Source organism: Tenrec ecaudatus, chromosome 14 (assembly GCF_050624435.1).
Source record: "Tenrec ecaudatus isolate mTenEca1 chromosome 14, mTenEca1.hap1, whole genome shotgun sequence".
Taxonomy (NCBI): Eukaryota; Metazoa; Chordata; class Mammalia; order Afrosoricida; family Tenrecidae; genus Tenrec; species Tenrec ecaudatus.
Genome location: NC_134543.1, coordinates 14931195 through 14946665, shown reverse-complemented (window position 1 = coordinate 14946665; position 15471 = coordinate 14931195). Strand labels below are relative to the sequence as shown.

The 15471-nt window shown below is 48.7% G+C and overlaps 2 protein-coding genes across 5 annotated transcripts in view; one reads left to right on the top strand and one right to left on the bottom strand.

Annotated features, from left to right (window-relative positions):
• Positions 1–10228, top strand: part of ZC3H14 (zinc finger CCCH-type containing 14) — a 38471-nt gene extending 28243 nt beyond the window's left edge. For 2 of the 4 annotated variants that reach the window (XM_075532355.1, XM_075532358.1), the window contains 7 exons: positions 1797–1959; positions 2673–2905; positions 5885–6005; positions 7218–7354; positions 8428–8519; positions 9213–9319; positions 10016–10228. In XM_075532355.1, coding sequence (XP_075388470.1) covers positions 1797–1959; positions 2673–2905; positions 5885–6005; positions 7218–7354; positions 8428–8519; positions 9213–9319; positions 10016–10022 — 860 coding nt within the window. In that variant the 3' untranslated portion in view covers positions 10023–10228. The remainder of the gene's footprint in view (positions 1–1796; positions 1960–2672; positions 2906–5884; positions 6006–7217; positions 7355–8427; positions 8520–9212; positions 9320–10015) is intronic. The other 2 variants (XM_075532356.1, XM_075532357.1) reach the window with 2 other exon arrangements.
• Positions 10229–11638: 1410 nt separating this feature from the next.
• Positions 11639–15471, bottom strand: part of EML5 (EMAP like 5) — a 144780-nt gene continuing 140947 nt past the window's right edge. The window contains exons 39-42 of the mRNA XM_075531644.1: positions 15270–15373; positions 14530–14683; positions 13880–13980; positions 11639–11711 (exon numbers count right to left, since the gene is read on the bottom strand). Of these exons, the coding sequence (XP_075387759.1) occupies positions 11639–11711; positions 13880–13980; positions 14530–14683; positions 15270–15373 (432 nt within the window). The remainder of the gene's footprint in view (positions 11712–13879; positions 13981–14529; positions 14684–15269; positions 15374–15471) is intronic.

The window sequence follows — 15471 nt, the reverse complement described above, 5'->3', positions numbered from 1 at the left end:
ACTCCATATGTGTATCCTCTGTGTCTACTACATTTGTATGTACGTTGCCAGCATATTTTCAAAACATTTTCTTTCTACTTGAGCCAGCTCGTTTTTCCCCTCCCTCCTTCACGATCCCTTGATCATTTGTAAAATTTTTTATCATGTCTTTCACCGACCACTTCACCCACTTTTCTGTTTCTGCCCCCCTGTGAGGAGGATTCGGGGAGAGAGGTGTCTGACCCTGAAGACACACAGCAGCTCAGTGAGCACTCGGCCTTCCTGTCAGGGCTGCACTGGTCGTTTCTCTGCCTCTCGAGGGTCAAGCCTGAGTGCTCCACCTTTTCCGAGTGCCCCATAGGGACACGTGGCAGAGTAAGCTCACCTCGGCTGCGCTTGGCCTTGCCTTTGTGTCAGCTGGCCCGCTGCTGCTGTGCTGGCATCTCCCTCCTGCCCCGGGCTGGGCAGGCCAGGCGGTTGGAAAGGGCAAGTGCTTGGAGCTGCTGGCGCTCCGCCTGGTGCTGAGCGGAGTGCAGCGTGTCTGCTTTACCTCGCCGTGGCCGTGGGGAGTCTGAGACTAGGGCTCCTGGACAGCAGGCTCTGAAAGCCGCCATCAGGGCTTCAGTCTGTCCTTAGTTGTTTTCCTGCACCCTTAATTTGACCACGTCACTTCCCCACTCAGAAACTGTCCCCAAAATCCAAACACATGCAGACAGGCAGGACCCTGCGTCGGATGCCTCTGCCTGCCTTCCACTAACCCACTCAATGCACCCCAGCTGTGCCGCCTTCCCTTCTGCTGCTCCGGCTCCCTGGCCTTGTGTGTGTAGTGTTCTCACTCCAGCCCCCACCCCAGCATATTCCAGCACGTTCTCTTAATACTTGCTATGTGTGTTCTGTCCTTGGTAAGCTGTTCCTTCAAGTGCTAGAATTAAGTGGGTAGCTTTGTATTCTTCTAACACCTTGTTCTGGACCTTTGGGTGGCTGCCTATTGGTCGTGCTGTTCAGAAATGATGTGTCTGTCTGTCTACCCCTTCTTTGTGTACCTCACACATAGCTAGTCAGTGTTCTGAAAATGTCTGTGCAGCAGACGCACCCATATTAAATCCTCTGTGCATTTTGTCCGTGTTGCTAGCTCCTTCGTGTAGAGGTAGTGGGAGGGTGCTAACATTTCGAGGTCAGCCTTCTCTCTCTCAGGCCACAGTTTTGCTGTGGATGATGTTGTAGACAGATCTGAGGATTATGTTGTAAAGCCTGTCAACCTAGAGTTAATTACTTTAAAGGTCAGAGTATGTTCTTGCTGTTTGCTATTTATCTTCTTAAAAGAACCTTAAATTTCATCCTCAATTCTCTACTACATACCATCTGGTAGACTTGCACTATGCTATTTCATTTGAAGATGTATTCCTGTGTGAGTCGCACTGTGCAAAAGAATCAAAACCACTTCTGTAAAGTTTATTAAATAGTCTGCATATATCATAAGTCCCTATCGTTTCGCTCTGGAACACTTAAATTACCCATGTTTTAGGGCAGATTGCTGTCCTTCCAGTTGGTGTGTATTGTTAATACTATCCCTCTAGATGCTCCCATGGGCCTTCCGGGCTGTAGCAAGGAGGTGTTGATTAGAATCACTTGGTAACGTGCCGCGCGAAGGGTGCCTGGCATAGAAGCACAGGCTATTCCTGGTAGAGCCGATTGTAATTTTCATTTGAAAATAATCACGAGTATATGGCAGACTGACATTCTTTTCACGTTGTATGATGTTGGAGATGCGAGGTCTATTCAGAAGTAAACATTTGTGGCCAATTTTTTTGGCTCAGATTACTCTGACATGGAGTCCATGGTCCATGCAGACACGAGATCGTTTATTCTGAAGAAGCCAAAGCTGTCTGAGGAGATAGTCGTGGCACCCAACCACGAGTCGGGGATGAAGACCGCAGAGACCCTTCGGGTACTTTCAGGACACCTTATGCAGACGCCACGGTAGACGGTTTCTTTTTCTTGTGTAGTTCTTCCATTTGGAATAGATAGTACAGGCTGTCCCTCAGGCCCCGCCCCCTTGCCCCGCCCCCCAGCCCCCCCCCCCCCCCATGTGGAGGGCTAGCGTTGATGCCATAACTGGACCGTGGGTAGTTAAGGCAGGTTCCACTGTGAAAACGTCCAGTTTCTCATTCTTGTTCAGAGATGGATAGTGAGCTGTGTCAGGTAGACTCGCTTCTTTGTGCACTTCCAGGAAATCACAATGTAAACGCTAGGTAGCTGGCTACAGTCGACACCTCTAGCGAGAGTTAGTAGACGGGGTTCAGAGAGAATCTTCTCTTAGCAAATGAGTGCAATGTCCTATAAGGGAATAACATACAGGTAGGAGCGCTAGGATCAATATGCAAGTGGGACTACTGGCCATCGTACTGTGAGCATGGACACTAGTTCTGTCCCTTGATTTCCACGTGACTCTAGGAGGGTCACATGGACGGTGGGACCAGGGTAAAGGGAGAGTGTCCTCAGTCAGCGCAGTTGGAGGGTCTTGGACAGAGCTGTCCTGGTGTCCGCCCACGGCCGGCTGCCGGCCGAGGCTCTTCCTGGACCTTCCCGTGCGAGGCAGCCAGGGCGGGGTGTGCTGCTGAGGAGCACGGTAGGAGGCGCCGCTGTTGATGTTCGTTGCCCTAATTCTATGGTATTTTCTATCTGTCTGGCAGAGATCTTGTACAACCAGATAAACCTGCAAGTCCCAAGTTTATAGTGACGCTGGATGGTGTCCCCAGTCCCCCAGGATACATGTCAGATCAAGAGGAAGACATGTGCTTTGAAGGAATGAAACCAGTAAACCAAACTGCAGCCTCAAACCAGGGACTCAAAGGTCTCCTCCACCCACAGCAGTTGCAGTTGATGCGCAGGCAGCTTGAGGACCCCAATGGTAGCTTTTCAAACGGTGTGTTGAGAGCGCAGGTGACCCCTCTCCAGGGGCTGCCATTGTGACAGAATCGGAGGCTTTTGAAACTTACTTGTGTCCATTGGTAGCCTTTTCCGTTCCCTCGACCAAATGGCCAGTTAAATTTGAGACTGGGTCCAGTGTTACCGTGGAGGTCAGCCGTGGCGCCTTCGGGGCTGTCTTTGTGGAGGGATACGCATTCATTCTTGGTGCCCTTTTTACCTTTTTTTTAAAGTACAAAGGTCCCTCGTACAAGCAGTAGTCTTACCTACAGTTCACTTGATCTTGAGAGAAAAGTGAATTTGCCTTTAATGTTGTTTCTACCTCAGTGAACTCTTCTTGAAATGAATTTTTGCATCATTTGTCAAGATGCATGTTGGGGATCTAGAAAGGACCTTACATTTAAGTATGTAAAGGGCTTCAGAAAGTCTGTGGGCCATTGGGGTGCAGAGATAGTGGAACTTTTTGAATCCCCTTCACATTGAATGGTCATGGTCGGCCCAAAGCGGATGAGTTCATTTCAGATCACACAGTCCACCCCCCCCTGCCTCCCCCCCTCCCCCCCAGCCGGGGGCGGTTTCCTGTGGCTGCCTTTGCCTTTCCTCTCCCGGGAAACACTTGGCGAGGAGACTGAGCATGCCCTCGCACCACCTAACTGTCTGAGGACACCTCCTCGGGAACAGGTTCAGAGACCAGAGCATCCTGGATCGTGAAGCACTTCCCCCAAATCTTTTTTTTTTTTTTTTTGCAGCATCGTTACCCAAAATTCCCTGAACACCATTGTGAACCCTGAGCGGTGCAGTGGACTTTAGGGTGCAGTCTAGAGGGAGGGATGCTTACTCTGCTGTACTGCAGTCGGGCGGTGCGGTAGTGCCATGGGTGTGGTTACCAGAGGGGCCTGGGACACCCTGCACGTCAGACCCTTTGTGAGGAGGAAGGGGGCTTTGCCCTGAGCTCTCTCTCAGACCTCGATGTCAGCAGGAAGAACTGGGGAAAGGGCAGTGCAAGTAGGAAGAATGGTTACGGTGAGGCAGTAAGGAGTTCTTGGTGACACACACATTTTAAGTGAGAGAAATTTCTGGCCTTCTCACTAGTCTTGCTTTTCCATTTGGTAGAATGAGGGGAGGGGAGGGGCGGCATGCTAGGCTCTGTTAAATGTAGACTTCCATGGTAGACTGGCTGCAATGACAGTGGCTGTAACCTGCTAGTGGACAGCTCTGGCCTGGGCTACCCAGGCGCCATGGCCGTGAGGACGCCCCTTCCTCATTACTATGGAGGCGGCCTTGGCTCTGCCTACATTGCTCTGCCCCTTTGATCCAGTGCTGGGAGAGCCTTTGACTTTTTCTGGTGGCCGTGTACCCTCACCCGCAGCAGCAGCATCCCCCTTAGCACTCACTCCCATGCGCTGCCGCACAGGTCTCAGAGCTTTCAGTGTTCGGTGCATTTGCTGCTTGAAACCGAGCAGGAAAAAGTGTCGATTGCGTTTGAAATCCTTTCTGTCAGCTGGAGGCCTCTGCGGATGGGACTCAACATCTTCCTTCCTGTGTGAAGCCTTTGACTTCTTCAGCCTGGTTCCGAGTTTCCAGCAGCTCCTCTGGGCCGTCCATCATTCCTTGGTCCTGGGCGCTCATGCAGAATCCAGAGACTAATGGACGTTCTTGAAGACCGTGCACGGCACTTCCTTGGCAGAGGGACGCCATCTCACAGGGGGCAAGAATTCCTCCCTCCAGCCCTACCAGAGTTATTTGCAACCAACAACCTGTTAGATCCCAGAGCCAAATAACTGATTGTTTTTAAGTCAGTGCAAGAAATGTGTATATGGGGCACACTCAAAGCAGTAGTGTGATGGTGTTCCTTTCTGAACTGTGTGGCTTCTCTGTGCCTTGTCCTTGCACGAAGGACACCAGACCATCCTGTGACGGAGCTCCGTGGCAGCAGTGAGCACGCACATCTGTACCTTTCCTAGCTGCCGCTGCTCACAGGCCACGATGGGCTGCCGCCTCTGCTTTCTTTCCTTGCACTCGAAGCTGGGTGGTGTTTGCTGCTTGCACCGGGGAAGCCGCTGCAGCGCCTGTTACACCAAATCTAGGTGTGGGACTCCACACTTGGGCGCTCCAGAGCCTGGAGGTAGCCGCTTAGAGACGCAGGATTGGAGCGGCATTTATTTCAGAACATGCCGATAAGCCTGAGGGGGTAACGTGTCGGGCTAGGGCAGCTAACTACCAATAGGTATAGTTTTATTTGTTGGGTGTTTTAAGTTTAGTTGCCAGCATTCAGAACTTCCTGAAACAAGATAGTGTGTATCCCGGGGTCCCTCTTTCCTACGTCAGAGTAATGGGTGTTGTCATCAGACGGGGTGGGGCAGGTGGTGAGACCTGTCGGTGGGTGGGTGAGTGGTTCCCTCATTTGCTCAGCTCACTTGGGGCCACATAGGCACCTACAGCAGCCTTGCTCCCTCTGCCTGGTGGTCTCTAGTGGGTCGGTCCCACAGGAAATGGTCCTGGTGACCCATTTTAGGCAGAAATGCCGCCTCCTCCCTCTTCAGTTCTAGCTGTACGTTGGCCAGCTTGACTTAGAAAACCACACAGACCCAGCGAGCGGAAGCACTGGTGTTGGGACCACTCGTAATGGTGCTGGATGCCAGTGTTACTCACGTTCCTTCTCACCTCATTTGTGCCCATTTCCACCTAACTCGATTGGCTCTCTACGTGACATCTTTCCTGTCTGAAGTGAGGTTCAACATTGGAGCTCAGGGCTAGAACTTGGACTCTAGTGACAGAGCCAACCTCCACTTTGCGTTCCTCGGTGACACCTGTGACAGGGTTCAGTCACCAGTGGTCTTCAGGCTGTTTGGCTGCATTTATGTGTGTGTACAAATGTAAAAGAGTAAGATTTTAGGGCTGCGGGTTTAAAGGGACTTTTCATGGTACCAAATCGACCACAGTTAATGAGATTCTTTGAATCCCTTTGCCTTTGTAGTGGAGATGAGCGAACTGAGTGTGGCCCAGAGACCAGAGAAGCTTGTGGAGCGCTGCAAGTACTGGCCTGCTTGTAAGAACGGGGATGAGTGTGCCTACCACCACCCCATCTCACCTTGCAAGTGAGTAGCAACAGACTGACGGGGTTCCGGTGAATGTGCAGGTCGCGGAGCTTGCTCTGAGCTGCTTTCCTTTGGGATGACGAGCCAAACCGACTCACGCTCCTCATCCTCGCAGAAGTACTTGCCCACCAGAGTGCCTGCGCGAGTCTGTGATCAAAGTTAGTGATTAGCTTGACTGGGGACATGACTTGGAGCATTGTGAGTTTATCTGTTGCATCAGATAGAGCTAGCATTGATTGGAACTGAGCATGGGAGCCACAACCGCGAGCTGGTGACGCACATCGTGTCGCACCCTCAGAGTCCTGTGTTCCATTGCTCCAGTCCTCGCCCTCACGCGCTCCAGATAAACTTCACGGACGGACGTGTGGCATGTAGGAAGTTGGGTTCTGGACCTGGAATTTAGGAAGGAATCTGAAAATAGATGGGAATCATTGTCATTTGAGGATTTTAAAAATTCTTTTCTGTGGACAAGTTTCAGTAACTTCTCGTCAGTTTATAACTGAATGCCGTGACACTCCCAAGTCATGTGCTTCTGTGCACGTTTGGTGGTGGGGCTGCAGGTGAAGGGAAGGTGGGAAGGTGAGGAGAAACGGACCCTGGGTGCTCTGGGCACTAAGGAGGTGCGTGTGTGATGACTTACTCAGTCAGGTTGTAGGGTCTTCCTGACACACAGCCCCCGAGGACTTGACGAGTTGGGAATGGTTGACTTACTGGGATGAGAGCACATTTTGGACTCGGGCTATCTTGTGTTCTTATCACCTGGCTGGTCCACTGCTGTGAGCTTTGTGGGAAACCTTTAAAGGTGTCTTTTATTTCCGTTGGGCCTGACTGATGAACTCTCTCACCATCTAAGTATTGGAAAGACGTTTTAATGGGAGTAATGTGGGTGTGTACACAGGGACACGGTGTGGGGTGCGTCTCATGTGCCTTTCATGGATGATGTCTTTTTCTTGGTTGAGTTTACATCATAAATACGGCATAGACTTTACACCTGAAAGTTTTTGCTTTTCCTGGTGGGTTGTTGACTTGAGTTAAAGTTGAAAACGTTTGGTGTTAATCTTGGACTCTGGAATAGGCCGTGACGTCCTCTCTGCTCTCTCGCCTTAGGTAAAAATGTCACGATGTTTGCCTGTTACTAACGTGCTTCTCGAAGTGAGCAGTGATGACAGTCCTCGGGGTGAATGACCACTGTTTGTTCTTATTGATTCACAGAGCTTTCCCCAATTGTAAGTTTGCTGAGAAATGCTTATTTGTTCACCCGAATTGTAAATATGATGCAAAGTGCACCAAGCCAGACTGCCCCTTCACTCACCTGAGTAGGAGACTCCCAGTGCTGCCTCCCAAGCCAGGTGAGTGACATGTGCCCTACATTTGAGGGGAAAATGGAAACTTTGTTCATGTAAACCAATTTAAAACAGTGTTCGGAATGATGTGGGTGGAATCAGTTAATATAACCAGCCCTTAAAGAGCAGATGGGTCTGTCCTTAAATCTTTTTTTTCCTTTTCCAACTTCTAAAAGTTTTTACAGAAAACTTAATTGGTTCCCAAACGATACATTTTTGTTTCTTTGGTTCCCTCTTGAGTATCTTTTTCTTCTGTGCAATTTCTTCTTCTGGTTTAGGAATGATCAGTACGCCGCATCTGCTTGGCAGGGGGAGCTGGGTTAATGCACCCCTGTATTCCGCATACGTATGCAGTGCACTGGGGCGTTTTGTGCAGCGAGATGTGCTCAGGATCCAGAGGATCCTCACCTGACCCCTTAAGGCAGTGGTTCCCAACCTTCCTGATGTTGCTGTGACCCTTTCATACAGTTCATGTTGTGGTGACCTCCCTAACATAAAATTGTTTTCGTTGCTGCTTCATCACTAATTTTGCTACTCTTATGAATTGGGCAACCCCTGTGAAAGGGTCGTTCAACCCCCGAAGGGGTGGCGACTACAGGTTGAGAACCGCTGCCTTCACGAAGCACTGCTTTCTGCGTTTTCACCCACGGGCAGCAAACAACTAGCACGCTCTGGGGGCTACCGACCGTGCCCTGGCCTGGGCACCCCTACGCGCTCCACCGCAACAGTGGCAGCAGGGCACATTCTGGTTCTGCCGAGGGTCCTCTTTCAGATACTGAATGGCTTTCTGGATGTGCCTGCTGCATGGCTTGGTCAGTCGCCTGGGTTTTCTTAAAACAGACCCCAAGACTTGAGCCCTTTGATTTGCCATGATTCTTTGGGGTTTCCTGGGTCAAGTACCTAGTGACCCATTTTCCCAGTTGACTTCAGGCTACCTCAGCAGGAGGGTCCCGTTAGCTCCAGTGTCTTATCTTGGCAAAGGCTGCCCTTAGTCTACTTAAAATGTTAACATGCCCTCCCCCATACAAAGCCGGGAAAGAATCTGTGCATGTGATCCCTCTTGTCCTTATTTTTGTCAGCAATTACAACGTCGACACCACCTTCTAGTACGCAGCTCTGCCGCTACTTTCCTGCCTGTAAGAAGATGGAATGTCCCTTCTATCATCCAAAAGTAAGCACTGTTCTTTTCCCTAAGATCAATGAATACGTCTCAGTTTGGAAGTGGAAGGTAATTAGTAAATTTTACGGATTGCATTTTCCAAATTAACTTTTTGGTCAGCGTTCCCTTGGTAGCCTAAAAGACCTTTAAGTTACTCCTTAGTTGTCACTATGCACCACTCTGGCCTCAAAGACCAGCCGTCCTGAAACAACTTGATGCTCTTTCTGTCAACTCCCAGGAAAGGGCGCTAATTCCTCCATCCCTAACGCCAGACAGCAATGGCGAAATCCCAACGGTCGTGCTCAGTGACACCGTCAGGCAGGGACTGGTGGTGCTGTCTCAGTGTGCTTGATTGCCTGGATGCATCTTTGCGTGGTCAGGGTGCATTGTGTCCTCTCTTAGATCCGCGGGATGACCTGGTGAAAGAAACCCTTCTCCCAGCTGTAATGGGCTGGGACTGGGGCGTGGCTGAGGGCTACTGGGCAGGGCGTAGAGATGCTACTCTGGTGGCTTGAAGAAATCCTTTCTTTTGGCATGCCACTGGTTTGATTCTCTAAGAGGTTGTGTCGTTGGGGCTCACGTAATCCAGGCCTCATCACAGATCACTTCCCTGTGCTGTTCACAGAGAGGTGGGCTGGTTTCTCTCATGGCAGAACGTGGTTACTTCCGTCAGCTTTGCAGATAATGAGACCATCTTTGCTTCAGCACTGTAGGTTTAACACTCAGTGTACAAGACCCGACTGTGCGTTCTACCATCCCGCCATCACTGTGCCACCACGCCACGCCTTGAAATGGACTCGACCGCAAACCAGGTAAAGATGAAGCTTGTCTCTCCTACTAGACGGTGCTTCCCCGATGTGTCAGCAAATGTTGAGAAACTTTTAAGCCAACGGTGATTTTACTCTGCAGTTTGTTTCTACAAGGGCCCTTAGAAAAATCCTTTATCATGACCGTGTTTTATATTATCTAGTGATGACTCACCCAGATCCCCTCCAAATCCATTTCTTTCCCTCATGCCCATCTCTTCTGTGAGCACACTCGGCTGTCAGGGATGCGTGCGCCACCAGTGGATGACTAGCACGCAAGCTCACTGCCTTCCTCACAGCGACCCTAGCGGACACCTTAGAACTACCCCCGGGGTTCCTTTGGCTGTGAACCGTACGAGATGGGAAGCCTCATCTCCTCCTCCTGCAGAGCCGCTGACCCCGCAGTCCGGTGTGCAACCACGCCTCCGCAGGGCGCTAGTCGGTATCGAGCAGTGGGGAGAAGTTCAGGAGAGTTTAGTGAAGGGTTTCAGTCAGTGTAAAACAGCGAAGTTGCCAGATAGTTTAGTGTGGCCTGTAAGTTAATGGTACATGTTGCCTTATGCATAATTGAATTATCTCCTTAAAATTATTACTGTCATTGTCATTTGTAGACCAAATCTCACAGTCTGAAAACAGCTTCTTTGCTGAGATGCATGATAGTGCATGCAAGGCAGCTAAACACTTTTGCTTCTGTTTCTTCAGCGAATGACACCAAGTCCTCCCGGCAGAAGACGATGGGTTGTGAGGAGTTGCCATCTACTGATGAGAGACAGTCAACCAAACCTGTCACATCTTTGAAATTGGAATATATTGCTTTCATAATATGAAGTGTATTACCTATCTGAAGTGTGTCTGATTTTTCAAGTCTGTAAGTTGTTCAGTGGTTTTAACATTGACTGTTCTTATTGTTGTTCATTTTGTTTGTTTTTACTATGAAAAGGCAGTTGAAGGACAGCTAGTCATCAGAGGCATGTCTATCACTGCTGTTCTCAGAATCGGCATTTGGAACAGTAGGCACTGTTTCAAAATCCGCCGCAACGACAGAAGTGTAGCCAAGTGCCGAGGGCGCTTATAAAGCTGTGTGTGCCCTGTAAGCAGGCTGGCCTCTCAGGATGAGTGCTACCCCTCAAAATGATTCCTCACTCCAGGAAGGGGGCGGGGTGGGTGGGAGCAGATGGACCAGCGAGTGCGAAACTGTGAACACTTCCTTAAAATGCTTTCATTTACTATTAACATGTTCTTTAAATAAATATTTTGGGGAACTACATTATCACAAAATTATACAAATTTTTTACATGTATGTACACAAAGTATCAGAAAACAGACTTTAAACTTACAAGACATAGCCATACATATATTGTCTCACATTCTGAAAAATAACATTCTTAGAAATGACTTCACAGAAAATATACTTAGTTCCTACTAAAGATAATTTTTAAGATGTAAAAATTAGATCTAAATAGTATATTTTAAGTGACAGAACGATATATAATTATTGAGATCAGATGGGTACGCCTCAAAATAGGACTAAACGTGGATTATTGAATTACTATTCAGAGTTTTGTGTGTATGGTTTTTAAAATTGTTAAGGCAAGAAGTGTCTAATGCTTTAGAATTAAATAACAACAGGATCTCTGATTTTACAGATGTCATAGACCGTTTCTTGTTTGTCTTTGCAATTAAAGCTACACGGTGGTTAGAAAGGAGTCACACATCAACATGTCAGGGCCAAAGTTAATTACTGCTGGGAAGGAAAACATTGTACCCAAGGAAGAGATGGTAACACAGCCACAGTGTAAGACAGTCCCATGCTGAAGAGTGTAAAAACCAGATGTCAGAGGCTTGTGAGCACTGCTTTTCCAAAAGGAAAAAACGAGCCAGTCATCACACCACTCTGTCAGCTGCACGTCACTGTGCAGATCGCGCTGTGAGACTGGGGACATTCAGGGAGACAACGCAGAAGCAACACAAGCTGTGCTGCTCGCTTCCGAGACGCGCCGTTTCCGTCCTAGACCTGAAGGCATTGTTCCTTCCAGAGTGACTACACTGACTCACTTCACATCTCTGCAGAAGGAATTCGTTTTAAATAGCCGAGAATATGGAGTTTCCTGTTTGTACATGGGGTATAGTGGCATTTTTATAGTCTCGACTATGAAGAGCATAAATGGGGGAAAGCTTATATGTTTGTCGCTTGCTCTGTAACAGACTGTCAGAAAACTGCTAGAGCGACATGTCATTCAGTCATGGTTTAAGGACAAGCTAAGGCTGGCCCTGAACCTTGGTTGGCTGACCTGGTCTAAGATGAGCCGCCGTAAGAAGAAAGGGTTACAAAGCGGGCTGGCGTGTGGCTGGCAGTGCACAGTCAGCGCCCGGGAGCACGGCTGCTTTGGCACGCGTTCTGTGCAGACGGCCAGGTGGAGCCGAACTCGAGGGTGCACAGAAACAGTTCTGGGTGAAAAATATGAAGAAGCAGGGCAGAGTTGAAATTAAGTGGCCTGTCAAGTTGACTAGCCTTCCCTTGTTTGATGGCTGGTCCAAGCACGGGGCCTGAAGCCTACGGTAGCGGGTGGGTAAGGCCGGCTCACTGGAGGGTCAAAGGAGCAGAAATGCAGCAGAGACCACTGTTCTACCTAGTTTACCTGCTTTGAGTATACTTAGACTTTGGACCTACACATTAAAGGAAGTAGCATTTCTTGTGAGCACACATTGGACCCATTTAAAACCTCAAGACAAGCCGCAAAAAATGGAGTTTTTGTTTTGTGATGAGAGCATGGTTTAGGGACTGGATGGAAATGTAATGTGACATTGAGCTAATTTGGGAGCACCCACGTGTGGGAATGAGAGATCACTGTCCTGGGTTTCAAGGCATTCCTCCCTAATAGCTCCTCGTTCAGACACAGCCACTCCGAGCTTTAGCTCAGACTAGGTGCAGTCACTGGTTAGGCGTTCTGGGATCAAGGTCTGCTACTGGTTTTTATATGCACACGTGTTGGACGTGGACATTGGTCTTTGGAATCTTCGTGTGTCTGTCAAACCACAGTTGGTGTCCGACAAGCTGACGGGTGTGTTAGGCGCGAACGATAGATAATAGGGGATCAGCTTCTTCACACTTAGAAAAATATATATGGGCATTTTTAAGAGCAGTCTACATAATTTCCAGTCTGCAAGAAAGTACGGACAGACTAACAGCAAATTCCTGAATGGTTAGGACTGATCTTTGGCAGCAGTTGAGGTGAACAAGCCTACGAACCTAGAGTTCAGCCTATGTACACTAGCAAGGAATCTTCAAAACGACAAGGTTCACCAACACACCTGCAAAGCATTCCATTTGGGTGGGATTTATATCGTCACATAAAAGAATTTTCCCAATAGGAAAAAAGTTACAAAACTTTTATTCCAAGAGTTATTAAATTATATAACTGTAAATGTGAACTTTAATCCTTTCATTTTTACAAGCAAATGTTTATATTCCATTACCTCTTTAATTATACCCAATATTCTCTTCCAACTAAACACTATCGCTTCCTAAAACCTTGTAAACTGTATACATCATTGGAAGTGATTGTGCATCATACCACTATTCTGGATTTAAATTTCTGCCAGTAGAAAATGCCCTTTTTTAAATGGGCCTTTTTTTTTTTCAAACAATTTATGCTCAGGACACCTTAAAGTCTTCAGTACAGCGCGTATCTGTTTCCTTAGGGGAGATCATAACTGCCTTTTCAGTAGCGTAATCTTTCAGGGCGATGGTACTGCTTCTCCTTACAAATACAAGGATAAAGTATTTTAAGTTATTTCTTTGAACCTTGAATCTTGAAAATAGGGAAGCAGTTTGGGTTTATTTGGGGTTGGGGGTAGAAAACTACCCAGGTTGGGTTTGTAACCTTTTTGGGGGTTAGTTGAGGAGTGCTTCCCCCAAATCTGCCCTGTAAATAAACAGAAAAACCCAAATTCACCTTCCCTGTGGGGCTGCCTTATCGGTAGTCTACCGAGAAAGCGACGAGGCGCTGGCTGTCCGCCCAGTATGCGTTCAAGCCCTTCCTGGGGACAGTCTCCCTGGCAGTGTCTGGAGCACGCGTGGATAGCTAATGCCAGTGGCCAACACTGGGAACGGATCAGTCTCTCTCGTGATCCTGAGGCTCTTCTCCGTCGTCACAATCGGGTTAGCACCACTTGGCCGTGCAGGGTTTGTGTGTTTTCCTCTGCAAGTCCTGGCTCTCAAGGCTGTGTGTCTGTGCAGCATCTTCGGGGCACCGACGCCTTTCAGTGAGGCATGTGCACACATTTCCAGACAAATAAACTGCAATCAGGAAACACTACAGTGAGTACATGATCTCTCCTAGGTTTTTCAGAACAGGTGAACAGTGTTTCAACGGAACTTTCAGGTCAAAAGTAAAAATTGTCAGGTCCTTTGATTCTGTACTTCAAGCAGATGGGGATGGGGAGGGGTATCAGAGGAGCCTTTGATAGGTTGGCTAGCCGAGCCCACAGACTCAGATTTTAGAAGTTATTTTACATCTTAACTATTACAAGAGTCTGCCCCTTTTCTTGGACTTAGTTACCAACCTGCAGTCGTCGCCTCCTGCGCTAACGACGTGTCGATCCCCACTGGTAAATCGAATGTTGGTCACATGGGGTGAATGACCGAAGAACCTTTTGTGTTTTGCCTAGAAACAACAGAAATCCACAGCTCAGACCAGGTCATATAAAGGTCAGAGGTTCTTTTATACAAAGCATAACTTTGCCATCCGGCCAGCCAGAGTACCGAGCTGACAACCAGAGCCCGCTGGGACAGCAGAGGACCAACGGAGTTCTAGCCCGTGAGGGAGCCCTGATGGTCATCTCCGAGGCTCTGAAGAGAAGGGAGTTGGGACTGAGGCGAATGACTTTTCAGGTTGTGATGGATCTGCAGGTACCCGTCCCCAGATGTGCTCTGGACTGTGTGTCCCCAAGGGAACTGGAAACTTGCCTAATACCTTGATGCAAATGCCCAAAAGCTTGTCACCAGCATCTAAGGGCAGTTTTGTAAGATGCCATGACTGGGGGAAGGGACGGAGTATGCCAAACAGTTTTCTGAGCTGGCTCGTGGCTTTAAGTTCGGGGGCAGGAGTTGAGACATGCAGCAATGCATTTCTATGTTGGGGCTATCAGTTCTTGACCGCAAGGTGCTAATGTAGCCCCTCTTGTCGGTTGGGAGTAAGCAAACGCAGACTTACGAATTTCTCAGGGCACGGAAAGTCAAATAATTTGACCATGCCAAAGTCATCGCCTGCTGCGAGGCTGATTCCTGAATGAGAAACACAGGCACAGGTGACGTCGGCCTTGTCGGCGTGTCGGGACCAGATCCCCATCACTTCATCTCCCAGGGTACTAGAGGGAAGGAAGGAAGGTAGCCAAATGAACCCTGGCAAGCAGGCTTCCTCCAGGGGAAGGAGAGCTTCGGGGCAGTCTCGACATACCCAGCCCTCACTTTCTAGTGGAGCTACAGTTTAAAGAGCTCACACAGACTTGATCTGCCGAACAATGCAATAAATAACCGGGCAGGGGCCAGAGAAACCTTGAGAAAGTGATGCTTAAGCTATGGGAATTTGGTAGCGTTTTTTTCATCGATTAAAAGTGGCTATTCCGTTACCTGTCAGAGAGCCAACAACTGTGAACATGGTTTTAAGCTTCCATTTCTAACAGTTTCAGAAAGGCGAGGGGGCTTGGGATTTTGTGGAAAATTGCATCTTTTAAGTCCATTTTCCACCAACTCTTGGAAGCCCTCCTACTTGTTTCAGTGCCTGTTTGTTCTGCCGAGCGTCAAGGAAAAGATCCGGTGATCTCTAAAGCCGCGGCTTCATTTCCTTCCTTGCATAGCATGCGACGATGGCTCGAGAAAGATTCTCGGCACAACAAAACTGCAGTGTGTTCCCCGCTGCCCCCAGTTCTCCCCCAGAACACGTGACGCGTTTACCTCGTCCACGTCGCCCAAGTAATTCTGTCGATGGCAGCCTGATCCAAAAGATGTTTTCCAGAAGGCACTTCATAGACGCGCCGCTGGTAGCACCCCGTGGAGACCTTGCAGCACATCGGAGTGGGACAAGACTAGCGTTACGTGAGGTAGACGCCCTCTGACATACTCGTGTACTAGCCACGGGCTGCTCGCTGTACATCTC